General features: G+C 51.5%; 2 protein-coding genes and 1 long non-coding RNA gene across 3 annotated transcripts in view; 1 reads left to right on the top strand and 2 right to left on the bottom strand.

Moving 5' to 3' along the window:
* Mmel1 (membrane metallo-endopeptidase-like 1) overlaps window positions 1–19,106 on the bottom strand; it is a 25,946-nt gene extending 6,840 nt beyond the window's left edge. The window contains exons 1-11 of the mRNA NM_013783.2: window positions 18,967–19,106; window positions 16,915–17,229; window positions 6,976–7,044; window positions 6,362–6,421; window positions 5,357–5,518; window positions 4,987–5,067; window positions 3,650–3,745; window positions 3,069–3,187; window positions 2,475–2,540; window positions 930–1,064; window positions 765–854 (exon numbers count right to left, since the gene is read on the bottom strand). Coding sequence (NP_038811.2) covers window positions 765–854; window positions 930–1,064; window positions 2,475–2,540; window positions 3,069–3,187; window positions 3,650–3,745; window positions 4,987–5,067; window positions 5,357–5,518; window positions 6,362–6,421; window positions 6,976–7,044; window positions 16,915–17,038 — 1,002 coding nt within the window. The 5' untranslated portion in view covers window positions 17,039–17,229; window positions 18,967–19,106. The remainder of the gene's footprint in view (window positions 1–764; window positions 855–929; window positions 1,065–2,474; window positions 2,541–3,068; window positions 3,188–3,649; window positions 3,746–4,986; window positions 5,068–5,356; window positions 5,519–6,361; window positions 6,422–6,975; window positions 7,045–16,914; window positions 17,230–18,966) is intronic.
* On the top strand, window positions 16,688–25,857 carry Gm13112 (predicted gene 13112). The gene is made up of 5 exons (NR_154548.1): window positions 16,688–16,726; window positions 20,072–20,205; window positions 20,637–20,793; window positions 23,232–23,333; window positions 23,432–25,857. It is a non-coding gene; the product is annotated as a predicted gene 13112 (long non-coding RNA).
* Window positions 21,566–25,857, bottom strand: part of Ttc34 (tetratricopeptide repeat domain 34) — a 29,818-nt gene continuing 25,526 nt past the window's right edge. The window contains exon 9 of the mRNA NM_172878.4: window positions 21,566–23,435. Coding sequence (NP_766466.4) covers window positions 22,908–23,435 — 528 coding nt within the window. The 3' untranslated portion in view covers window positions 21,566–22,907. The remainder of the gene's footprint in view (window positions 23,436–25,857) is intronic.

The raw sequence follows: 25,857 nt of genomic DNA, 5'->3' as shown, positions 1-25,857 counted from the left end.
GTTTGTTTGTTTGTTTGAGTCAGGACTTCTCTGTGTAGCCCTGGCTGTCCTGGAATTCAGAGATCCACCTGCCTCTCCATCCCAAGTGCTGGGATTAAAGGCCTGCGCCACCATGCCTGGCTTGAGGTTATTGCTTAACTGAAGATTTATTTTAATTTTTCCTATGTGTGTGTGGTGTGCTTGCGTATCTGTGGGTGTCTGTGGGTGCCCATGGAAATAAGAAGAGAACATTGGATTCCTGGAGCTGGAGTTGCAGGTGGTCATTAGCTGCCTGATGTGGGTACTGGAAACTGAACGCTGGTCCTCTGAAAGTGCAAGTTCTTAACTCCTGAGCACTGTCTATAGCAACGACCTTCAAATCCAGGGACATGAGATGTGAAACACTGGATGTAATGAGCTGGGTCCCGGGCTCTCTTAGGCTTTTCCTGTCCTGTCCTTGGACAGAGAAATATAGATCCAAGTGTTTATTGAGACGCTCCAGTCAGTAGGGAGGGGCTGAAGGCCCAATCACTTACTTCTGACCCGGGCCCTGTCCCAGCCCTGCCCTCTCTCTGACGTGACCCTTTAGAGCAGCTGTATCTCACCCTAGGAAGGAAGCCTGTTCCAGAGCAACAATGGCTGCTCTGCTGGGATTTTTCCACTGTGCTCATTTAAAGGTACTTTCTGCCCGAGTGCCAGCCATATTAGAGCCAGGAGTAGCTATCTGGGAAATGAGTACCCAGATGGGTAGGGGCTGGGCCAGTGGGTGGGTGCCTGGGTCTCACCTTCAGACCAAACCTTTCCTGTAGCTCCATCAGGTCCATTCGGTGGTACAGGGCAGTGACATCATGCCTTTTCTCCTGGGGGACTGTGGCCTGTGTGGGGACCAAGGGTCACACGGTGTGGTACTCAGCACCTAGCCCGAGCCTCCCAGCACTGCCCCGCCTCACGTTGGCCAGATGCGTCTCCAGTTCCAGCACCTCCGCCATCTCCTCCCGCACCATGGCGCTCTCCTTGGACAGGTTCTGGTCTTTCCTAAGCATAGTGGCCACTGACGTCATGAACTCCAGGTAGGCTTTCCGTACCTGGGCCAAAGGATGATGGATGGACCTAGGTGGCTTTGGTCACCTGGGCCATCACGGAGCACTCTGGGGGGGGGGGGGCAGGGGCGGGGTGTGACATGGAGCGGCCCCTGGAAGCTTGCCTTTCTAGCCTCCTCAACAGGCTCCAGCACAGAAGGGAACATGTGGGGACTGTCCACAGCACACCCAGCTGTCACTGCCACCCTGATCCCCCTCCCGGGACAAGCCTGCACGACAGCCTTTGTGTTCTGTGGTTTGGGCCAGCCAGCCAGCCCCTGTTCCTTCTCACCATGCCCATGCCTCTGTGGGTGAGGACGGTTTTTCAGAGACACACAGTGCCAGATTGGCCTCCGCAGGAGCTCAGTGTGTTCTCAGCTGTCGGTGCCTGGCTGAGGCTGCCCTGGCCATGATTCGACCATGGGGTGGTGGGGGTATTGCTTCTTCAGGCTGTTTGTCTATCCACCTGACATCCTTCTGCCTTCATGCCCATTCTTGCAGGGACTGCCCTCGCTCTAGCTGAGGCTGGAGACTACCCCCTCCACTAGTGCTTAGCTCTGCCAGCTGCCAGATTGCTGGCCACACACTCAAGCTTTTGGGAGATTCCAGATCCCAATTGTCTGTATCCTGCGACCTTCTCCCAGCCCCCATCTTTGACCACGTGGTCCTTCCTCCTGGTCCCAACCATCTGTCAGATCCCGGCAACTTGATACCCATGAGCCCTTCCAGCCCTGCAGTGTGGGTCACTCCTGCCTCCTGCCCCTTCCCACCCTGTTCCTGGGTGTCCTTGCTGTGCCTGTCTTCTTTCTGTCCATCCCAGCTCTCCCTCCCACCCTGGGCTACTTAATAGTTGGCTTCTCTCCACAGATGCAGGAGCCGACTCTACCTAGCAGTCTCGGGGTCTCTGCCCATCCTAGGCTGAGTTCTGGGCCTCCCAGACACTGGACATCATTCTGCACGGGAGGGTCAAGTTAAATGGATTGCCTGGGGCTGGAGAGATGGCTCAGTGGTTAGAAATACTGACTGCTCTTTCAGAGGTTCTGAGTTCAATTCCCAGCAATCACATGGTGGCTCACAACCATCTGTAATGGGTTCTGATGCCCTCTTCTGGTGTGTCTGAAGACAGCTACAGTGTATACACATCAATCAATCAATCAATCAATCAATCTTTAAAATAATGGATTGCCTGCCTGGATGAACTCACCCACCTCAGGACTGACATAAGTGTGGAAATTGAGTGTCCATGTTTTTGTCCCCAGCACTTAGTACCTGGCCACATTCCCACAAGTGCTTATACAGGCTGGTTTGGGAAGCAAGGCTAGTGGATAAACGGGAGTGCTGAGTCCCAGGTGGGCCCAAGGCCTGTGACATGCACACAACGGTATCTGACATGAGCCCTCAAGGCTCCCTGCTTACCTTGTGGTTGTTGTCCTCCTGGAAATAGTACTCCCGGGATGGCATGCCCAAGGTGGGCTGGTCTATCTGGAAACACACAGAGGGTGTGACTCCTGGCAGAGTGGGGATCCCTGTAGCCTGGCTGAGGTGGGCACTGGTCCCCTCCCCCAGGACTGTGCCTGGTAGAACACCGGCTCCCTGTGGAAGTCAGATGCTTCCAAACCCAAGCCTCTCCCTGACATAGAGAGGGGGTTGCAGGCTGGGACTTGCAAGGAGGCCAGAGAGGGGATGGATAGGGCACAGGTCCCCATGGGAAGAACTCACATTCTACCCAAAGTATGCTTCTCTGACCTTCCAGCTATGGCTCCTGCAGGCTTCCTGCCCAGGTGCCAAAACCCTCACAATGGGCAAGAAACAGGCTAAGCACAAGGCCAGCCTCTCTGCTCAGCACAATTCACATCACAGCCGTGGCAGGGAAAACATGCACTGAGCTCACAGGTCTCCCCAGCCATCGTCCTGGTCTATCTCCCTGCTTTGCTGCCAAAGTCCAGAGTCAGGCACCAGGAGCCTGCTGACCCAGTTCCACACCCGCCATTCCCCGAGGGCATTGCATACGTAGATGACATGCCGGCTGGAGTTCTGGTCGTCATTCCAGATGAAGAGGTCGATGAGGACCCGCCTGTTGAACTGCGAGTTCAACACAGCCAACTGTCGCTCCAGTTCCCACTTGAGGCCTGAGGAGTTAGCACCCATGCTGGAGACCAGCTAGCCCATCTCCAGACAGGGAACTAACTGCCTCCTAAGCACAGAGCATTCTGGGGGTGTAGGGAGCCCTGTCTGGCTTAGGTAGGAAACTCACTGTGGCACTTTGGGGACTGAGGGACTATTCTCCAAGTATTCCGTAGGGAGATAGGTTCTGAAACAATCGTGTGTGTGTGTGTGTGTGTGTGTGTGTGTGTGTGATGCTGTCTAAGGGATGAGCAGAGGGGTATGAAGCCTGGGTTTAGAACAGAGGTTCGGGGAACCAGCTGTCACCGACTTCCCCCAATGTGGAGCCTAAGCCAGCTTTTGGGATCCTAAATTGGCTCTGGAAGAAATGAGCCCTCGGGGCTTCCCAAGAGCAGGTGGTTAGCTTGTGGGCAGCTTTGGGGTTGAGTAGACCTCTCCCTGAAGTCTGCAAACAGGCCGATACTCACCCATGGTCTCGTTCCACTTATCCATGGCCACAGGCCAACCTCCTACCATTTTTAAGACGCTCAGCAGGGGCTCAGAGTCTCTCTTCTCGATCACACCTGGGAAGGGGAGGGGAGATGTGTGCTCACGTAGACTCCACTGGCTCAGGCGCCATGACACAAACCCTGAGCATGACCCCCTTGTGGGCTCAGCTTTAGTTCAGAGGTTGCTGGTGAAGTACACACTTCCATGGGGCCAAGGAGGCTGGGAACTAGCTGGCAGCTGGTGAGCAAGCCTAGGAAAGGAGTTGTGGCCAGGAGGGAGGCCCAGAGACAGAAGGTCACACGGGGCCCATGTGACTTGCGTCTGCAGCACAATGGCAGTCTAAAGACTTGGGCTGGGCTGGTGAGATGGCTCAGTGGGTAAGAGCACCCGACTGCTCTTCCGAAGGTCCAGAGTTCAAATCCCAGCAACCACATGGTGGCTCACAGCCATCTGTAACAAGATCTGACGCTCCCTCTTCTGGAGTGTCTGAAGACAGCTACAGTGTACTTACATATAATAAATAAATAAATCTAAAAAAAAAAATCTTTAAAAAAAAAAAAAAAAAAAGACTTGGGCTAAGGAGGGTCCCTCTAAGGAAGTGGTTTTTTTTTCTGACGGGAAACTTGGAAGAACTCCAGGCAAAGACTAAGTAGACAGGGCACATCCAGAAGTCACCACAGACACAGAGGAGGACTCTCAGATGACAGAAGCAGAACTTCAGAGCTGGCAACAAGAAGGGGCTGATGTCCATGTCAAGGCATGTGGCAAAGGTTGAGGGGACATAGGGAAGGGACAAAGGTCTGGCAGAAAAGGGGGAGCCACATGGCTCCGATGGAGGGTACTAGCCCAAGATGCCATGGGTGGAAGGCAAGAGGTAAGGCTAGAAATTTAGTAAAGATGAGAATCCAAAGGAAGTTTTCAATCTGGTAGGTATTGGCCACATGATTTGGGGAGATAAGATAGCCCTAGACAAGCCCAGGCAGGGATTCCAATGGAGATGACCTCATAAAAACCACAGTCCCACTGACTCCCATTGGTGATACACTGGACTCAACCTCAAACCTCTAGGAGATGCCCAGCTGAGCTGGACCCATCCCTGCTGCTCAGAAGTGGTGATTTTGGGCACTGTAACACAGGCTGGGACTTCAAAGCCCAGTACACAGGGCATCTGGTAGTGAGTCAGGCCGGTCTGGGCACAGCACATAGATGCTTTAATGTATGTGCTCTGCAGGGTGCCCTCTCCCATCTCATGGCGTTCAGTGTGTGCCTTGGTACTGGAGCTACATGGGCCCTAGAAGGGGGCGGCTCTACTCACTTTGGTTCATGCAGGAGCGATATAGTGTCTTGGCCTTCTCCACGGCCGGGCGATGCTGGGAAGTGGAATCCTCCAGCACCCCTGTGGGCAGAGGAGAAAGCTGAACAGAGGTTGAGGTGACTGTTGAGGGCCTAGGTCAACAACTTAAGTCTCCTGTAGCCCTTGGTCCCGTCTGGCCCTGGGCAAGCATCCCAGGGTTCCCCCTGACAGACAAGGGGCTTCATCAGGCTGGGCAGAGACACCGCAGTGACGGCTCAGTTCAACTCCTGAGCAGCGATTTCTCCACTGACCCTGCTGACCAAGATGTTGGGCAGGAGCCCACCCAAGGGTCAGTGTCACCCCCTGTCCTCTGGTGGTGGCCACTCTTCACCTTTGAGGATAACCTCCAGCTCGTCCCGAAGGATGTCAAAGACGCTGTATCTGGAGTTGGTCTCTGGGATCACGTGGTGCCTCAGCCAGCCTCCGCAAGCGTACTGGTAGAAGTTTTCACAGGGGTTCCTCGATTGGTCCATGTTTTCGAGGATTCTGGCAGCTTTGTATTCCAAGGGGGTGGAGGGAGGAGAGGAGACTGGATTGTGGACACCTTGACACTGTCTTTGAGTCTGAGAGACAGCGGCACCCCTCCGGGGACGGTTTGTTTGAGACTTATTTCAACTATCAGCTCGCTGGCAGCTACTGATCTGCTCATGAGTATGTTAGTCACTTTCCCTGAGCCACGGGGAGTCTAGAAACATGGGAGGAATTGCCCAAGTAGCTTCAAGGGCTACGGTTGCCACTGATAAACCACAGGACCTTGAACCCTCCTGTCTTCTCCCATCTGAGGACCTGATTTGGAATATGGTTCCTGCCCTGAGGAAGGCCCCAGTGGGTGACCTTGCCCTCTAAACTGGTCCCAGACTCCTGGATGTCTCCATAGCCCTCTGCCTCTTGTAGTCTCGGTGGCTTCTCACTCCATGTCCTTGAGGTTTCTTACTTAACAGATGGGACAGCTATTTCCCAGAATCTGGCGTATGTTGGTGACAGGAGCCTGAGCTTACATGCTCGGCGCTCTGCCCGGGAACCCCTAGAATCTTGCCCAGCTGTTTATCTTGGTCTCTTGCAGTTGGAGATTTCATTAAAAAGCATCACTGTGGGACTCCAGGATCCACCCAGATAAAACCATATTCTGTGTGTCTCTGTAGGCTTTTTTTTTCTCTCCCCTTTCGCTTCCCCACAAGATTTTTTCTTTCTGCCTCCTGCAGAGGGCTGCCCATAGCACCCAGTTTTAAGACAAAAAAAAAAAAATCTCAGCTTGGCTTCAGGCAGCACCCCTCCCCCGCCGCCCCTCCCCCTTCCCCGCCCCCACCCTGAATGGCCACCCCGGGGAGAAGCTCACCTGCTATCACACAGCTTGGGGTGGTGCAGATGTCACTTTTCAGTGATGAATCCCTGAGGGCTGGAGGAACAGAACGGGGAGCGTGAGGTGTGCAGAGTCAGAGGGCTTGGGTGGGCGTGGCAAGGCTGGGTGGGCGTGGCAAGGCTGGGTGGGCGTGGCAGGGTAGATGGGGAGGGCCTCTATTTTTCCCACCCTTCATCGACACCTCCAAGATAGGTTTGAAGTGTAGTCTTGCTGCAGTGACCTGGGATCCCCTTCAAATTCTCTGCCTCTGTGGACCCCTTCTGTGGCCCAGGACCCTCAGGGCTTGAGGCGGCTCATGCCCTGCTACCTTGTTGTCCCACCAGCTCTAAGGTCCTATACTATCCCACCCTATCCTTACCCTGTGGTTAGCACATCCATAGATGGTATCAAGCCAACCCCACGGGTGGTACCCAGCTGTCCCCAGACATCCCACATACAGCAACCACTGGCGATTGGTGTCCCTGCCAATATCCTTTCTTCCCCATCCCTCCTGTGCTCCCTGCCCATCCATGTGACCTCCCCCACCCATGGCAGGTCCAGATTCCAAGCCCACCTCCTCAGGGCTGCCTGGCAGGGAAGGTAAAGGCTACCTCGTTTTACAACCGTCCTCTCATCCCAGGAGAAGTGTAGCAGGCTAGTTAAGAGGGGCAGCTGCTTCCCTGGGGAGAAACATAGTGCTCAGCCCCCAGTCACCCTCAGAGCCTCGGGGATCATTGCATGTCAGCGCTCAGGGCTATAGTGTTCACCATACACCAGGGAACGGAGGCAGGGGGACTGTGTCTTACTCGTCTTCTTTTCTTCCTCCTCTTCCTACTTTCTGCTAGGATTGAGTGGGAAAAGGGAAGTTTCCCCCTAGCTTGCTATTCCTATTTTCTTGTCCTTCCTGAACTACCCAGGCTCTGACTGCCTTCCCGGGATGTGCCTACAGAAGGCTGCTCTTGCAGCCCCACCACAGGAATAAATAGGTTAATTTAGGAAAATTGGGTCTTGTAGGCAGGGGGCTTCCCTAGTGGCAACCTTCACCCTTGCAACTTTTGTATTCTCACCGCCTGCTGAAGGTTCAAGGCTACCTACCCCCCTTGACCCTGTCCCTCCACTACATGTGGGGAGAGACTCTGTTTAGCATGGGAGTCTTCAGGACCTGGATGGGGGTCTGGGAAAGAGCAGGTTTAGAGCTAATAAGAAATTAGAACAAAACTGAGGTGGATGTTACAGCGAGGAGCAGCTAGCTCATGTCAGCTGCCTGGAGTAGACGAGCGTTGGATGAGCAGCCATCCCCCGCCAGCTCCTGCCAGCTCTGTGTATAACTGATAAGAATGAAGTAATAGAAAGTGATGTAATGGAATGATGTAGCTAATAAAAGCAGAGGCTCATAGCAGACAAGCAGAGACCATGATGCTGGCACAGTGAAGACTGTCACAGTGGTGTTGGCTCTCTAACCAGAGGACAACCGACTGCCACCCTGGCTGCAAGAGGATACAGAGGAGGGAGTCATAGCCTGAGACATGGCCGGCAACAAGCAAAAGAAATATGGAAATGAGGTCACTGGAGATACCCAAGGCCACCCAGGAGATAGACATGGGAGGACTAGGAGTTCAAGACCAGCCTCTCAACATAGCCAATTTAAGGATACACGAGGAAGCAGAGATGGAAAGACTGAAGCTCAGGGATGGCCTAGGCCAATGAGACCTGAACTCAGACAGAAATGGAGACAAGACGACGCCCTGGAGCTAAAACCACAGGATGTGAATGGCTACAGGGGGTGGGATTCCAGGAAGGATCAAGTTCCTTTGGCACCTCTGGTGCTTGTTTAGGTAACTTCTACAATATGCCAACCTCCCAAAATAGTCCTGCGATGGCTCAGGGGCCATGCAAGTGTGGGGACCTGAGTTTGGATCCCCAGTACCCAAGTAAAGGCCAGCAGGCATGATGACCCCATCTGTAATCCCAGTGCTTTGTATGTGGAGACATGGAGTCTCTGGAACAAGCTGGCCACCTAGATTAAGTGAATCTGTAAGCTCTGGGTTCAAGTGAGAGACCACCTCACACATAACATAGAGAATGATCGAAGACATCAGTGCCAACCTCAGCCCTATACACACACACTCCCATACACATGTATACCTCCACACATACAAACATATATCTCTGTGTGTGCTACACATACATTCATAAAAGAATAGTCTTCGCAATCCCTCTGAAACTTTGTTTTTCTAAAATTTTGTTTTTCAAAACATTAAAAACTCCTCAACTTGGCTAAGACCTTAATTTTATAAAATTTATTATAGCTGTGAGCTGCTATGTAGTTGCTGGGTATTGAAACTGGTTCCTCGGGACTGGAGAGATGGCTCAGTGGTTAAGAGTACTGACTGCTCTACCTAAGGTCCTGAATTCAAATCCCAGCAACCACATAGTGGCTCACAACCATCTGTAACGAGATCTGATGCCCTCTTCTGGAGTGTCTGAAGACAGCTACAGTGCACTTATATATAATAAATAAATATTTAAAAAAGAAAAGAAAAAGTCTTAAACCACTGAACTATCTTCTCCAGTCCCTAAGGAAGACCTTAACTTAAATGACTTAAGGTTTTCCCCTCCTTCTCAGCCTCTCTCTGGGAAGACCGACCACTCCAGTCAGTGAGATCCTTGCTGAACAAGTGAGTCCCAGGTTCAGTGACAAACCCTTTCTCAAAAAAATAAGGTGGAGTGCCTGGAGAGACAGATGGCTCGGAATAAAAAGCATGTACTGTTCTTGTGGTGGGTCAGACAGAATTCAGTTCACACACATCTTTTACACACCACACACACACACACACACACACATCAAATACACATCACACAGACACACATCACACATCATACACACATCACATAGACACATTAAACACTCACATATACATCACACACACTCTCTCACACACACACATCACACATGAGAGAGAGAGAGAGAGAGAGAGAGAGAGAGAGAGAGAGGGAGAGGGAGAGGGAGAGGGAGAGAAAGAGAGAGAGAGAACGCTTCCGGGCAGGGCTGGGAGGCAGATGTCTGTGGTGTGGCCAAGGGAACAGATCCTGACAGTCAACAGGAAGCTCTCCCAAATGGAGACACCAGATGGAAACAAACACAGTCTCAGAGGTAAACCTTCCCCACTTACATCATACAGGAGGCCAAAACAAAGGCCACAGGGATGTGAGTGTATATTTATGTGCCATGCGACCTGAGTACTTTCATGTGTCCCCTTGAATTTCTTCTCTCCAGGAGAGGAAAATGGCCAGCTAGGTCTCTGTGCCTGGATGAGGTTCCCCTGCCACAGAGGTGCTCAAGCTGTGTCTGGCTTGGGCCAGCTTGACCTCAGCCAAGGACAGATATTAGGTAACTGTTGTTTTGGGCACTCTGTTTCTCTCTGTCTCCCTTTCTCTGCTTCCATCTCTCTGTCTCCCTCTTTCTGTCTCTGTCTTCCTCTCTGCTTCTACCTCTCTGTCTCTGTCCCTCTCCTTCTCACACACACCCATGCATTTTCACCTCTACACAAATAACAAATACAATAACACATATTTTTAAAAAGAAAAGCATGCAGTTGCTGAAGCTTACGAACAACTGCAGACCCAGAATGGATGGAGTCAACTAACGATTTACAACAGCTCATTTCCAGGTGGGCATCACTGAGGTGTCTGAAGAAAGACTTAGCACTAGAACGATATTCTATGGAATTTACCAGGAATGCAGAGCAAAGCCAGGGACAGAAATGACCACAGAAAAATTGAGCATCAGAAAGGACAGACCGAGAAAAGGCGTCTATAAGCAACCAGAATTTTCTTTCATTAATGTTGTATTTCTTGTTTGTGTGAGGGGAATGGATACATGTACATGTGTGTGGAAGTCGGAAGTCAGTCTTGGTATTGTTTCTCAGTGTGTGGGAGGTCAGCGGTCAGTCTTCTCAGGCATGCTCCACCTTATCTTTTGGGTTGGAATTTCTCACTGGAATCTGGGGACTGAACTCAGGGCTTTGCTTGCACAGCAAGCACTTGGCTGACTGAGCTCTCTCCACAGCCGTTAGCTGAACTTTAGGAGTAGAGATTCTCTCTCTCTCTCTCTCTCTCTCTCTCTCTCTCTCTCTCTCTCTCTCTCTCTCTCTCTCTCTCTCTCTCGAGAAGCAGCTTGATCACACTTAATCCGCACCAGGGAAAGCATGGAAACAGAGCAGGAAGTGGAGCCGAGCTATAACGCCCACCCCCAGTGACCCACCCTCAGTGACGTACTTCCGTCAGCAAGGCTCCACCCGCTAAGAGTTCCATAACCTTTCCAACAGCGCCACCAGGCGGAGACCAAGTGATCGAACACGGGATCCCACGCTAGGCATTTTCGTTCAAAGACCTGTAATGACCAACCTGATAATCAAGCTGCCCCATACCAACAAACTGTTTTAAAGGTACTGGTTGAAAACGGGTGTGGAGGTATAATCCCAGCGCTTGCTAGGTACGGACAAAAGGGTCAGAAGTTGAGAGTCATCCTTGACTATATATAGTAAGATGGAGGCTAGCCTCGGCTACATGAGATTCTCTCTCTCTCTCTCTCTCGCTCGCTCTCTCTCTCTCTCACACACACACACACACACACACACACACACACACACACACACGTGTGCTCACACATCAAATACACAAAAGGCACAAACTGCCTTTTGAAATGCTAAAGACAAACTTTGCATAACAATCACTAGACAGAAAAAGGACCTGTCGAGAGAGCTATGAACTGATGAAATCCAGACAATAGCAAGGAAAGAAAATGCAACTCGAGCTTTTCATAGCTCAGGTGTTAAAAAAAAAAAAGTAGAGAGACCAGGGGCTGGAGAGAGGGCTCAGTGGCTGAAAGCACTTTCTGCTCTTGCAGAGGAATCGAGTCCAGGTCCCAGCACCCACATAACTGTTGAGTCGTTTGCAACTCTAAGTTTCCAGAGTTGACCTCTGAGAGTACTCACACTCATGTGTGCACACATCCCTCCATATATGTGTAATTCAAAATAATAAGTATTTAAAAATACAGCATAAGATATATAACTGACAAGGGTGGGTTTAAGCAAAAAATTTGGAGACATCTCTATTGGAATGTGCAAGCATGTTGTCTCACAAGCTAATTTACCTTCACACAGGACGAAATGTCAAGATTGATAGGGTCAATAGCAAGACTGACTTCTTGTTACTAAATCTGATAATGACCAGTGTGGTGGCCTTTTTTCTAAGCATTCCTGTTGCATCAAGTTTTCAAACCCTCATGCGAGCCTTTAAGACACACCCCCCTATCAATTCTGTTTTGCAGGCTGAAGCACAGAGAGATCATGGAAGTGGTCTGATGTCACACAGCAGGGACGGGAGCTGGAATGCCCTGCCCGCCAGGCTGTATAGCTGGGCAGTGGTGTGCATACCACCTCAGGTCCCTCCTTTCCTCACCGAGTAACAGACAGAAAAGCCCAAGGATGAGCTGCCGACTCCGAGGACACAGCTCAGGTCCAGGCTGGTGACATCTCCCTGCAAGAAGGGTTGCTGGCAGGCTCAGTCTCACCTACGCAGCTCTGCTGCTTGGCCGGAAGAGAAGCATAGGCGCACACAGTGGGCAAGGCAGCGTGCCACTAAAGCTTTGTTTACAAGAACAGGCAGAGGCTGTGGTCAGCTAACCTGAACAATGAATATGGTTGCTTGTGAACAGAATTCCCGATGACCATGAATGAAAGTGGAGTGCCCAGCTATTTATGAAAATACTTGACATCAAGAGCCTACCTGATAGCTCAAGGACAAAAACACTTTTCCAGAAAGACTGGGACCTGAGGCTGATCCCCAGAATCCATGTAAAGGTGGAAGGATTGAATCAACTCCAAAAGGTAGTCTCTGACCTCCATACCATGCCACCACACACCCCACCACAAAGAACACATAATAAAATAGGCCTTCGGGAGGAAAAGGATTTGCATCTAATTTTAAACTAGCAAATAATTAAAAGAAAAAGCAACTATCAAAAGGATAAAAAAAGAATTTCAAGTAAGTTGCGGGGGTGGGGTGGGGGTGGGGGGAATAGCTCAGATTGAACACAGGCAGGAAAGGCTGAAGATGCATCAGAAACACAATCATGGCAGACAAAAGACAGATTCTGGAGATTCAGGGAATGCAAATAAGGAAAATCCTCCCAGCAAAGGACAAACTCAAACCCCAGCCTGGCATGGCTGCAGAAGAAACAGAGGAGCGGTACACGGAATGCTCAGATAAAAGAAGAGAAGTACTCCTATTCAATTTTCTGCACGAAGTGGGAGAGTAGTGGCGCACGCCTTTAATCCCAGCACAGAGGCAGGTGGGTCTCTGAGTTCGAGGCCAGCCTGGTCTGCACAGTGAGTTCCAGGACAGCCAGGGATATACAGAGAAACCCTGTCTTGAAAAAACCAAGCCAAATCAAACGTAACCAAACAGAAAAACAACAACAACAACAACAATTCTCTGGATCCAAGTGGTAGCAGGAAAAACTGACCCTACAAATTGTCCTCTGACCTTCGTATGTGTGTGTGTGTGTGTGTTTTGACATGCTCTACCTCAAGTAAATGTAACAGAAAAACTGCAAATAAATTGGTTTTATTTTTATGTATATGGGTGTTTTTGCTTGTATATATGTATGCCTGCGTGCCACATGTGTGTCTGATGCCTGTAGAAGCCAGAAGAAGATATCAGGTCCTCTGGAACTAGAATTAAACACAGTTGTGAGCTGCCATGTGGATGCTAGGAGTCGCACTCCTGGCCTCTGGAAGAACAGCCAGTGCTCTTAACTGCTGAGACACCTCTCCAGCCACTGATGGTTGAATTTATGTTCATTCACTAGTCTTAAATTATAGACAAGTTGATGGGCAGTGGTAGTGCACACCTTTAACCCCAGCACTTGGGAGGCAGAGGCAGACGGATTTCTGAGTTCAAGGCCAGCCTGGTCTACAGAGTGAGTTCCAGGACTGCCAGAGCTACATAGAGAAACCCTGCCTCAAAAAACAAACAAACAAACAAACAAAATATAGACAAATTAATCCTTGGTTCCACTCAGGGAAAACGACAAGTCTTTAGTGCAAGGTTTTCAGAGGCACTCCTTTGAACAACTGGAAGACTAAGTGATAAAATCTGGGGTGTGAGAGATGGCTCAGCGGTTAGGAACACTGACTGCTCTTCCAGGGGTCATGAGTGCAATTCCCAGCAACCACGTGGTGGCTCACAATCACCTGTAATGAGATCCCAGGCCCTCTTCTGGTGTGTCTAAAGACAGCGACAGTGTACTCACATACATAAAAAATGAATAAATAAATAAATTGTTGAGAGACAGAGAGAGTCGGGTCTTTTTTTTTTAAATACTTTAACTGAGTTGCCAAATATCAACAGACTAGATATTACAAATGTGTAACCATACCTTATAGTTTTCATAATTGTTATAACTGTATTCCACTTATATATATATTTTAAAAGAGCCTCTTATTGGACTGAAAGGGGGAAATTGTAGAGAGATCGTCCTGTATATTATACAGATGCAGCACCTGTCAATTACAAAGCCTGTGGCCAATGGCTTAGGCAGGAAATAGAGGTGGGACATCAGGAGGAGAAAAGATTCTGGGAGAGAAGAGGCAGGGAGAGGAGGCCAAAAAGAGGCGAGGAGAGGGACGCACGGTGCCTGAGCACAGGTCACCAGCCACATGACACAATGTAGGCTACAGTAAACGGGTTGTCTTTAGTTATGATCTAGTCAGAGTAGAGCCTAGCTCTATGTACAAGGTATTTGTAAATATAATTGGTGTCTGGATCTTATTTCTGGAAGCATGGGGCTGTGAGACAGAACCAGGGCCTAACATCAACAACCAAGTGAATGAAGGAAGCCAATATCTCAAGGGACCTTGACTGAGCTCACAGGAACCTATGGACTCTCCTCAGGTTGGGGCTGGCATGGCCCACAAAAGTACCTGGCCTATTTTACCCCCCCCCCTTTTTTTTTTTAATTGACTAAGCCTTACTTGGCTTAGGCTAGTGAGATGAGTCAGCGTTATCAACTAGATAGGATCCAGAGTCACCTGGGACAAAGGCCTCTCCTGCATGCTAGAAGGGAATTACCTTGACTGAACTGAGTGTCAGAGATGCCTACTGTGGGTATCCCAGGGTTGAACAGAATTAAAACAAGGAGCTGAACATTGGTAGTGTTCATTGCATTCCTGACGGCTTCAAGTTCCTGCTGCCTTGACTTCTGAAAAATGCTCTCTCTCTTACCTTGCTGTGTCAGGATGTGTTTTTATCACAGCAACAGGAACACACCCAAGGTTAACCTCAGGCAAGCACCAGAGGTCTCACCAACCAGCTCCCACTGAGCTTCTGACCGTGGTACAGCTGACCCAGAAGTTAGTGGAATTTAAAATGGCGGCATAAGGCCACACGACCCAGAAACGAAAGAGTAAAACGATAGCTCACAAATCAGAAACTATAAGAAAGCATCAGAACAGAAAGGAGAAGAAAAATACTTTAAAATGGGTAAATACAAAATTTTCTATCTTTTCAGTCCTGACTGAAATCCTGGAAGGAAGCTGATGTTAGCTGTAGGGTCACTCCAGGGACTCAGGAAGCAGAGACTGTGGGGCCCTGGCAGAGTCAAAGAGATCCTGGCTGTGGCAGAAGTCAGGCTGCTCAAAGGATAAAGGGAGAAGACACATGGGGGTGGGGGACAGAGCAGGAGAGTCCCACTCCCATCCCCCAGTCCTGTACCTCATGGCTGGCTGTGAGCCTATCGGGTCTGGTCTCTGGAGGCCTCAAAACAGGTGTTTTGAGACCAGTAAACTTCAAACAAAGGTCCCTGGGCTCCGCTAGAGCGTGGACCCTGTCATTCCTGTCCCTACCTGGAGTTGGTTGCTCCTGACAACACTTGCCTGAGAAACACATGGGCAGAAGTCACACTACGTGGGCCCTTGAAGGCAGCCCTTGGGTGGGGGATACCCACCTCCTCCTTAGGCAGAACCCACTTGTGTTTTCCAGCTGTCCCTCATCCGTAGTCCCCTGAGGGAACTTCCAGGCTCTGGTGCCCTGGTGTGAGAGCCAGAACCGGGTTAGTGCATCACTGCAGAGACATGGCCAGAGTAGAGTAGTGTAGTAGACTGATGCTGTATGTATATATCTATATGCTGCATGTGGGTCTTCTTCCTTCCTTCCTTCCTTCCTTCCTTCCTTCCTTCCTTCCTTCCTTCCTTCCTTCGTTTCCTTCCTTCCTTCCTTCGTTTCCTTCCTTCCTTCCTTCCTTCGTTTCCTTCCTTCCTTCCTTCGTTTCCTTCCTTCCTTCCTTCCTTCGTTTACTTCCTTCCTTCCTTCCTTCCTTCCTTCCTTCCTTCCTTCGTTTCCTTCCTTCCTTCGTTTCCTTCCTTCCTTCCTTTCTTCCTTTCCTTCCTTCCTTCCTTCCTTTCCTTCCTTCCTTCCTTCGTTTCTTTCCTTCCTTCCTTCCTTTCCTTCCTTCCTTCGTTTCCTTCCTTCCTTCCTTCCTTTCCTTCCTTCCTTCCTTTCCTTCCTTCCTTCCTTTCCTTCCTTCCTTCCTTCGTTTCCTTCCTTCCTTCGTTTCCTTCCTTCCTTCCTTCCTTCCTTCCTTCCTTCCTTCCTTCCTTCCTTCCTTCTTTCCTTCCTTCCTTTCCTTTCCTTCCTTCCTTCCTTCCTTCCTTCCTTCCTTCCTTCCTTCCTTCCTTCCTTTCCTTCCCTTCCCTTCTCCTTCCTTCCTTCCTTCCTTCGTTTCCTTCCTTCCTTCCTTCCTCCCTTCCTTCCCCCCTGGCTCAAAGGGGCTGAGAGATTGGAAGGTACAGGGTGCAGGGCTGCTGGGTGTCTAGATGCCCCATGCGAAGGGGAGCACCCTAGTCCTACATGTGGTCTTTTGGGGAGGGGTCAGCATGTGAAGCCGTTCCTAAGACACCTGAGGTCTACCCAAAGGGCAATCCTAGCCACACCCCCACTCTCGTGGGTTCTCAGGCTAACCCCTTCCTTCCAACGTGCAATAAACAAGAGACTGTATCAGAAGCCACTAGGTCATCCTGACTAGCGAGCGCCAGGTGAGACAGCTGGAGGGACCCCCTTGATTCAGGGGCTTGGGCTCCTGCTGCTGGGCCACCTGGGAACTGCAGCAGTCACTCTGCTGGGCTGGGCTTCGGACTAGAAGGGGGCTGGACCGTGGGGCGGGGGACCTGTGAGCTGTCTGCAGCATCCTAGAGTCCTGCTGAGGCAGAGGGGGCGGAGGCAGAGCCTGCAGAAGCTGCCGCACCAGCAAGCCGGGACAGACAGAGCTTTCTGGATGGGGTCGCTGGGCCCGTGCAGGTCAGTGTCCCTTCCGTGGCACCTCTGGAGTCAGCAGTGTGGCCGTAGGAGCTGGTGGGGCGGGGTGGGGGCTAGCAGATCCCCACCCCTTTGCCCCACTCTACAGGGTTGGTTTCTCTCAGGGACATGCAAAGCCCTGGGCAGGGATGGGTTGGGGGAAGGTAAGGGAGTAGGGTATCCTTGCTCACCTATGCTGTAGAAGACACCCAGAGTCACTATGGCTCCCAGCAACAGCAGCAGCAGCAGCACCATCAGCCCATACTCCACGAAGCCTGGGGACTTCTTCCGACACCAGCCTGCTCTCTCCACCATCCCCACTGGGCTCTCAGACTTTCCCTATCAGCCGGTTCTGGGTGGAAGGCACACCGCTAAGCCCCCCAAGCCAGGGCTAGGAGAGAGGCAGCTGGAGCCCGGATCGGATGCCTAGGACACACTGAAGCTGGTGCACTGTCCTGGTCTCTGCTCTCAATGCTGTAAGCTGTGCCCCAAGTGCCCAGGGGACCCTGTGTAGAAGGGAAACCGGACCAACTAGTCCTCATGTCCATTGCTTCTCAAAAGTTTCTCTCTTGTTCCATTGTCTGACATGGCAAGGACTAACTAGGCAAGGACTAACTAGGCCTGAGGTTACTCTGCCCAATAAATGCAGGAGGCTCAGTCTAAGTGTCCACTGGCCTCTACGGTGGAGCCTGCTTGGCTTGCCTGTGCCCAGAGGCTCCAGGAGTTTGGGGGCTTGGAAACTGGATCAGGAATGTAGTTAGGGAGATTGCTCAGGCCCTGAGATCCTTGCTTGCCCTTTTTCTGTTTCTGTAGGAATCGATGAATTTTGAGGGTCAGTGGGGTTGGAAGGACAATGTGTGTAGGAACAATACATAACAAGAGGGTTAGCAGCTTAAAGCAGGGCCCCATTATCCATAGGGCTTAGGCGTCTCTGTACATCATCTTCCAAGTGGCCCAGCCTGGGGAGGGGTTTAGATGCTCACTCCCCGCTTCCTGGCTGTCAGTCAGCTGCTGCCTGTCTCTTGGTGTTCACATGCCCTGCATTTCTCTGGATGCTCAGTCAGTGGCTGTCTGGTCCTTCACATCCTCACAAGACCTCTGCTGTCCTCCGTCCCCTTATTGAAGCCAAGCTTTGGAATCACACTTTTCTGATCCCAGGCCTTTAGTTCCGCTGGAGTCTGACCTTGCCTCCCTCCTATACTCTATTTGCTCCAGGCTGCCATCACCTTGAGTTGCAGCCAGACCTGAGGGTGTATCTCCCTTTCCACCCAGAGAGGATCCCTCAGTGGAGAGTCAAAAGATGTCACTCTCTAGCCTTCCCTTATATCTCCCTGTCTCCTCAAGCCCCTTTGTCAGGACGCCCATCTTCCAGGTCCCTAACTAAGGAAAAAATGAAGAAGGCACCATTTTTTCAGGGTCCTTTCCCCTACTTGGCTTTCAAGTTCAACTGAGCAAACCTTAGCCGCTCCTGTTCTGAGTTACCCTAACATACAGTTCTGTAACCCTGAGTGTTCTTATTCATGTCATCCCTAGGAGAATATCAGCTCCCCCAGGGCTGGGGCTCCTGTGTCTTCATGTGGGGGCACCCACAACATCAATTGAGTGAGTGGGTGAGTGGGTGTGTATGTCAGCCTTGCAGGACAAGCCTGGCCTTTGCAGCTCATGTTCCAGCATGTTCTGACTCCGAATGCATTAGCTGATTCTCTTCTGCATTCTGTTGGCTCACTTCATGGCCTGCAAACTTCACTTCCGGCTGACAAGTCCAACACAGAAAAAAAACAAAAAACAAACAAAAACAAAAAACAAAAAAAACAAAACCCACAGCCAAGTGGCCTGGGTCAGGTGTGGGGTGATTGTGCTGGGTAAGGGGGAAAAGAGTCAGTGAGACCCCCAAAGTGAGTCTTCCTCTCTCTAGAGAAGGGACTCTCTGGGCTGTCATGAGGAGGAGGCAGGGACACCCCAGGTAGGAAGTGGTATCAAAGGTGTAGGTGATGAGGTGCTCACTGGGCTCTCTGAGTGAAGTGCCTGGGTCTTAGAGGCTGTCATGGCAAAGCTTAGGTGTCAGTACGGTGGCACATGCCTAGGATCAGCATTTGGGAGGCTGAGGCAGGAGGATGGCTGTGAACTCAAGACTGTCTCAAACAAAAGGAAACCAAAACAAACAAACAAACAAACAAATAGAAAACAAAAACAAGTTACCACCGGGTAAAGCAGCCGGGCAGGCCCCTCTCAGTGAATCCTACCTGGTGCTCTCAGTCACTGCTAGGCAAGTCCTTAAAGGCTAGGTTGGGATGTCTCAGAGCTGGGGTGAGCTGGCCAAGGTGGGCTCCGGGTGGAGTAGAGCAGCTGAGCTGGGTGTGAGGTCACACGGTGCTGGCTCCCGGCCCACCTTTGTGATGATGTGAACTCCTTGGAGATGATGATATACCAGTGCATTCCGTGGGCTTTCATGTGGGGGAGGGGCGGGTGTGCTTTCTAGTATAGGGACCCTGCTGAGTGTTCTGCCCCCTCCCCCCCCAACCCCATCTCTGTCTCATTTCTGTCTCTTGACTCTAGCCCAAAGCGACCCAGGGTCTGCTAGCCTGACCCTGGTAGGTTTCTATGGGCTGGTATGAGTGGCTCCTCCCTGGGTGTTCTTCCTTGCAGTCACTGGGTGGGGTAAGGGGGTTGGTTATTGGGGGCTTACCCATGTAAGGGAGAACCTGCCCATCGTGATGGACGGGCACAGCAGTTGGAAGGGTCCTCACAGGAGATGATGGTGAGAGGCTGCACTGCTCGTCAGTTCTGTCTCCAACCAGGGAGCCTCTAGAGCCAGGGAGGGAGCCTGGCTAGGGAGCTGGAAATAGGGGCTTTGGACTCAGGGTCTGTACTCCAGATTTTCAAATATGAGCCGGGAACGTGCTCAAAGAAAGGAATAGGGCTCTAAGCAAGAGCTGATCAGGCCTGGGTGACCTTCAAACAGTTCTCCTGGCCTCCAAGGGCATCAGGAAGGGCTGGACCGCAAAGCTTGGGTCCCATGAGAACAATCTCCAAACGGGACTGTTAGATACATTGGGTCTGTGCTCTGATGGCTTCTGAGGGTGGCCCATGGCCCTGAAGAAGAGCAGTCTCCAGCTGCAGCTCAGAGCTGGGATCAGACCTTGGGTTTATCACCTGGGGTTTGGCATAGGATTAGGAGTTACTTTTCTTTAGGTATGGCCGAGTGCTTAACAAAAGCAATTTAAGGAAGAATTTAATTGAGCCGTCAGAAGGTTCAGTGCATCACGGTGGGGAGGCAGCTGACCTCCTTACATCTGCAGTCAGAATGACGGACGCTGGCACCCAGCTCATTTTCTCCTTTTTCTTCAGTCCAGGATGCCAGCCCACGGAATGGTGCCGCCCACATCCAGGGTGGTTCCTCCGTCTTTCGTTGAACCTTTCTGGAAACACTCTTGCCAACACCCTCAGAGACGCATCTCCGTCCGAGGTGATCCCAAATCCAGGCAAGTTGATACCGATTTACCAGCAAAGAGGGATTTGTCATGAAAATTATGCACGCTCAATGCCAGGCATAAGAAGTGGTTAAGCTTCTCCGGAGAGTGGCTGGGCAGCTTGAGTCGGGGAGCCGTTTCCTGAGCAGAGAGGGGCAGCTGACGTCTGGTGGATGCCTTAGAACTTTGCAGTCTGTGGTGTATGAGTTAGCACTACAGCAGACACACTAACTCCCTAATAGTGAATAGCTCTCTGTATAAACTGATGCTACGGCACGGCTTCTGCTGCCGCCTTTGTAGATGTCTCCTCCTGCCTACACAAGTAGGAAGGCTGTCTGGTCAGTTAGCCTCAGGGACGCTCTTGTCCCTGACTTGCCCGGCATGGAGATTCTGTGTGTGGGATATTCTGGCCTCGTGAGCTTTTTCTTTGTTTTCTATTCCAGTTCCTAGGTTTGAGCTCAGGTCCTGTGCTTGTACAAGAATCACTTTACTGACTGAAGTGTTACTCTGCCCAGTTACTGAGTTCTTACAAGAAAAACTAGGGCACTGAACAAGAACTGGACTCTGAAACTTGGAATGGGCACATCTGAATGGGCTGAGGTGAGGACCCCTACTCCTTCAAGTGCATTTGGGGACACTAGCCTTTCTCGCTTGAAAATGCCATGGTCAGTCAGTGCTAAAAGACCTGACTTTAGGCCCTTAGCAGGTAAGTTTTTGGGGATCCCTGAGTATGAATGAAGACCAAGTTGGGCCCTCAAGGCTGTGGGTCACACACTGTGACACCTCCAGGAGTTCTGGGATGGCAAGTGGGAGCAGAGACTAGGGTCATAGCCAACTGGGCACACAGATCTCCTGATGACGACTCTGTTGTATCCGATGACTCTGCTGGAAGTGACCCACAGTTTGCTTTGTGAAAGCTGCACTCCATGGTCGACAATACACTAGAGACACTGGGACTACGCAAAAGCTGGACACCTGCCCTTGGGACACACAGCTTGGGTTGTTTCCACTCCAGCCAAGCATGGAAGGAGGAACTGGATGGTTGTGGGTAGGCTTTGGGGGGCTGCAAGGAGGTAGATGCGTTTGCAGAGTGTGAGCTCTAGATGGCGGGGGCCAGCAGCCCTGGACATGTCCTGTAGGCATATACCTCAGCTTGGGTGAATGCACAGCTTCTAGAACCCTCCACCACAGTCTCCAGGCTGCTGGGTACCTGGTCTAGCCTGGGATTCTTCCATGAGACAGTGTGTAGGCTGAGGGGCCTGGCCAGCTAAGACTCATCCCCATCTTCAGGGATTAGAGGTCTGTGGTCAGGACAGAGGTGGTGGTGAAGAGACAGTGCACTTCACTGCGACAAAATCCTACAGGCTGGGAACCTTATCAAGTGAGATTTATTTCTCATGGCTGTGGAAGGAGAACTCCAAGGAGGAGCCCTGGTAGGTATGTGGGGACAGGCCTGCAGCCTGGTTTGTAGGTGGCACTCCCCGACTCAGTACTCATACATGGGTGGGCTGAAGTGCCTTCAAAGCCACAGACCCCAATCTTTAGGGCTCCATCATCACAACCTAACTCCTCCCCACCCACAAGACCCACATTCTGGCAACACCCCATCAGTGGTGGGGTCTCAATGCATGGATTTCTGGGAACCCATTCAGACCACAGCAAGGTGCCAGATCAGTGGCAGAGAGAGAGCGAGCTAAGACCTCAGGAGACCATGAGGTGCTGAGTGATGCCCCTGGTAGCCGGGAGGAGCTCTGCCAGATCTGAGTTCCTTCATGTTTAGAATGTAAAGGCTGAGGTGTTCTGGAGGGAATGGGCATGACAGGGTACCTTAGGCTGAAAGCCAGCAAAGGCACAGGATGCGAGGGCACACCCAGGTGACAACTGCTTGACCTTGGTGCTGCTGGATGAACGCAGGTGTCTGCAGTGCCAAGGGACACCCAGGTGGAGAGATGGACATGAGGTGGGTGAAAGGGTAACCCGGTGGAGATGTGCACCAGACTATCCTAGAGATCATGGTGGGGAAGGGTGGCAGGAACCAGGGTGTGCCTCACAGAAGAGCCTTTCTGGGACCTCCTATGGAACACACGGAGGCATAGCTTGGCAGGTCTCAGGTATTACAGCAGTAGGGAGGAGGGCTCCCGGACCATGAAAGGATGTCAGGGCAGGTGAGGCTTTCATAAGAAGGGATTGCTAATCCTATCCAGTCACTTCATCACTGCCTGGGGGTGGGCAGGCTCAGGAATCCTGTATCTGAGTTGGGGGGTTGGTTTGTGTAGGTCAGACGGTGGCTTTCAACGGTGCTAAAAGGACTGCAGGAGGAAGGTGCGGAGAAGGCAGCCCAGGGCAAAGGGAAGTCTCAGACCCCACTCTCCTCACAGTAGAAGCTAAGGAAGAGGTTTGCCATGTCATGCCAAGCAGTCCTGTCCATTGTGAGTGCATGAAGTGCTCCAGCCTGGCCCCTGTGACAGCTTTGGTGACAGCTTTGGTGATGGTGGTAGTGAAGGTGACAGGCTGGAGCCCACTGGCAGAGATCGAGACTGGATGGGAAGTTTGCCCACATAAAGCTGTCTCAGCTCAGATGCACCAAATCACACGCTGACACTTTGGACAGTAGGCTGAGTGGAAGCCTGAGGTCTCTCGGCCTTATGAGGGAAGGGGCTGCCTGGGCTGTGCTTGCTGGCATGGGCACTGGGTCCCTGGAGGAGTCAAGCAGGTTAGTGTAGTCTGCAGCCAGAGGTGGCCACCTTGCGAGTTCTCAGCTTCAGTTTCTTTAGCCCACTGTGGCTGGGGTCCACTAGGAGTCCATTCTGGACTGCTGTCCAGGCCTCCTCAAAGTGCTCCTCCTCTAGACAGCGCTGGCCATGGATCAGGAACACACTGGCTGTCATGGCCTGGCCTGGTTGCTCCAACAGGCTGTTTTGAGCCTGGGCTGGTGCCAGGGCCAAAGCCTGGGTAAAGGCCCCTGCGGCTCCATCCTTATCCCCCAGGCTCAGAAGCAGTCGACCCCGGGTGCAGAAATCTTCCGACTGTCTTGGCAGGTCGCTGTCCTCTGCAGGGTGCTGCAGCACCCGGTCCAGGTCCCTGAGTGCCCTGTCATACTCCTGCAGCTGGGTCAAGCAGGCCACCCGGAGACGCAGATGGTAAGGATTGTTGCCCCCAGCCAGGATGGCCAAAGAACAGTAGCTTAGTGCCTGCCCCGGATTCCCTAAATCCAAGATGTTGCTTGCTTCCTTGGCAGCGGTCTGTGAAGGGGACACAGGGAAAAAGAGCGCAGAGTGAAGTCTGTGGACATAGTCAGCCTCTGCTGGTGTCTGGTCCTCGCCCTGTGCAGAAGACACCCACACTCTGGAGGCCTGGTCATGGGTAGGGGTAAGGGACTGGTTTCCTCCTGTGACTGAGGGCTGCGGCTGGCCCAGCATGTCCACCTCCCCATAGTCCCTGAAGGCAACGTTGTTTCCCGAGCAGAGGCAGGTTTGCACCCGAAGTTGCTAAGCATCTTCATCTCCCCTCCCTGATCCTGTTTCTCTAGGCCACTATGAAGGCAGGCAACTTCATCTCATCATAAATTCGTTAGACTCACAGAATTCCTCCTCTGCTCAATAACCTACAACGGTTCCACAGAACCTGAGATGGGCCTCTGGGTCCCTCCCTCCCCCTTTTAACTGCATCCAGTCTCACAGCATACAACACCATAAACTCTAAAGCCTTCAGAGGCAGGTAAAGCTCCGAGCATCCCGGGCCGAGTCACTCCTATAGGGGATAAACACCACAGATGTTTTTGCTAGGAGGGCTGAAGGGTTCTGGGGGCCTATAGGGAGAGGACCTGCTTTCCAGCATGGATTGCAGTGCCATCTCCCGACACTAGACTGAAGGCTCGCACATGAGCACCCGCTTTTCTTGTTCCCTGCTGTGTGACCCTGCCAGAGCCTCTTGCCCTCCTTGCTGCATGGTCCACGTGGCTGCTGGATACAGATAGAAGGGATTCAAAAGCTTAAAAAAAAAAAAAAAAAGCTTAAAACACAAAACTCAGCCTCTCAAGCTCCGCGCCCCGCTCCGCCCAGCTCGGGGAGGGGCAACAGCCCTGCATACGCAGGCGCAGTGCATAAGGAGAGGCGGGTAGTGAGACTGCCTCGTGGCAGGAAGCCAGAAAGGTCACTTCCGGGTTGGCCCCTGTTGCTGGGCAACCGAAAGCTGCCTTGCCAAATCCAGCCCCTGGTGTCTAAGACCCCCTAGGCCTTTGGATTTCGCCAGTGTTTTCCTGATTCTCTTCTTGGAGCTCAGGAACCTCCCAAGCGCTCCACCTCAAGTTCCCATTCCCTGCTTTAGTTCCAGGACTGCCCCCTCCCCGACCTCAGGAACTCAGGGTTCTCCAGTCCTAGAGCTTTGGGATCAGGATTCCCCTCCCGACCGTTTTGAAGTTTCAGGATCTCACTTCCCCACCCCACTCTAGTTCTGGGACTCCTATCTGGCACCAGGACCTCAAAGACAACCCTAGCCCCACTCAGGACTCCCCAGGTCCTGAACCTGTGTAAACTTGGAGACTCTTGCCCATCTTCCCTGGATGTTTGGACACTTTATCTTACTCCTTTCTCTTAGCTCACAAGCCATGTCCCTGGCCCTCCCTTCTTGGAGGCTTTAATCCTTAGAACTCTATCACAGAACTCTATTCTATAGAGTTCATAACCTACAGCCTAGACATTCCCCTCGGTTCAACTCCAGCCAGCATCACAGTCCTGTTTGCCTTTCCCAGGCAGCAGGTCCTTTGCTTTGGGAAGCATTCAACACGGTTCAGCTGACACTCCTGTTTCAGCCACTCTCTGATAGGCCCTTTTCCATGTCACTTGACTGGCAGAACTCAGAACAATTGACAGAGGAAGGCATTTGGAGGACACTTGTCTTGCCCCATGTCAACTCTTGACTTGGTTCCCTCTGACCCCAAGGCCTAAAGCCTGGACTTGTTAGCATTCCTTCTAGGCTCCACCCCACAGTTACCTGGTATAATGGTTTGTATATGCTCGGCCCAGGGAGTGGCACTATTAGAAGGTGTGGCCCTGTTGGAGTAGGTGTGTCACTGTGGTGGTGGACTTGAAGACCCTCATCCTAGCTGTCTAGAAGCCAGTATTCTGCTAGCAGCCTTCAGATGATGATGTAGATCCTGCCTGGATGCTGCCATGTTCCTGCCTTGATGATAATGGACTGAACCTCTGAATCTATAAGTCTGCCCCAATTAAATGTCTTTTACGAGGTTGCCTTTCAGAGGTCCTGAGTTCAATTCCCAGCAACCACATGGTGGCTCACAACCATCTGTAAATAGGATCAGAAGACCTATTCTGGCATATCTGAAGACAGCAACAGTGTACTCACATTAAAAAAAAAAAGTTGCCTTGGTCAGGGTGTTTGTTCACAGCAGTAAAACCCTAACTAAGACACCTGGCAACATACAGGTGTGTCCGACTCAGTATAAAGAGAGCTGTTTGCCCCTCCTCACTCTCTTACTCTCTTCCCTTCTCTGTCCCTTCTGTCTCCATTCCCCTCCCCCCTCCATGTCTTCATGGTCTCTCTCTCTCTCTCTCTCTTTCTCTCTCTCTCTCTCTCTCTCTCTCTCTCTTTCTCTCTCCTCAATTTCCCTCCCCATCTCCTAAATAAACTCTGTTTCATACTATA

This window comes from Mus musculus, chromosome 4 (genome assembly GCF_000001635.26).
Source record: "Mus musculus strain C57BL/6J chromosome 4, GRCm38.p6 C57BL/6J".
Taxonomy (NCBI): Eukaryota; Metazoa; Chordata; class Mammalia; order Rodentia; family Muridae; genus Mus; species Mus musculus.
Note: the sequence above shows the minus strand (reverse complement) of the source record. Positions and strands in the feature narration are given on the sequence as shown.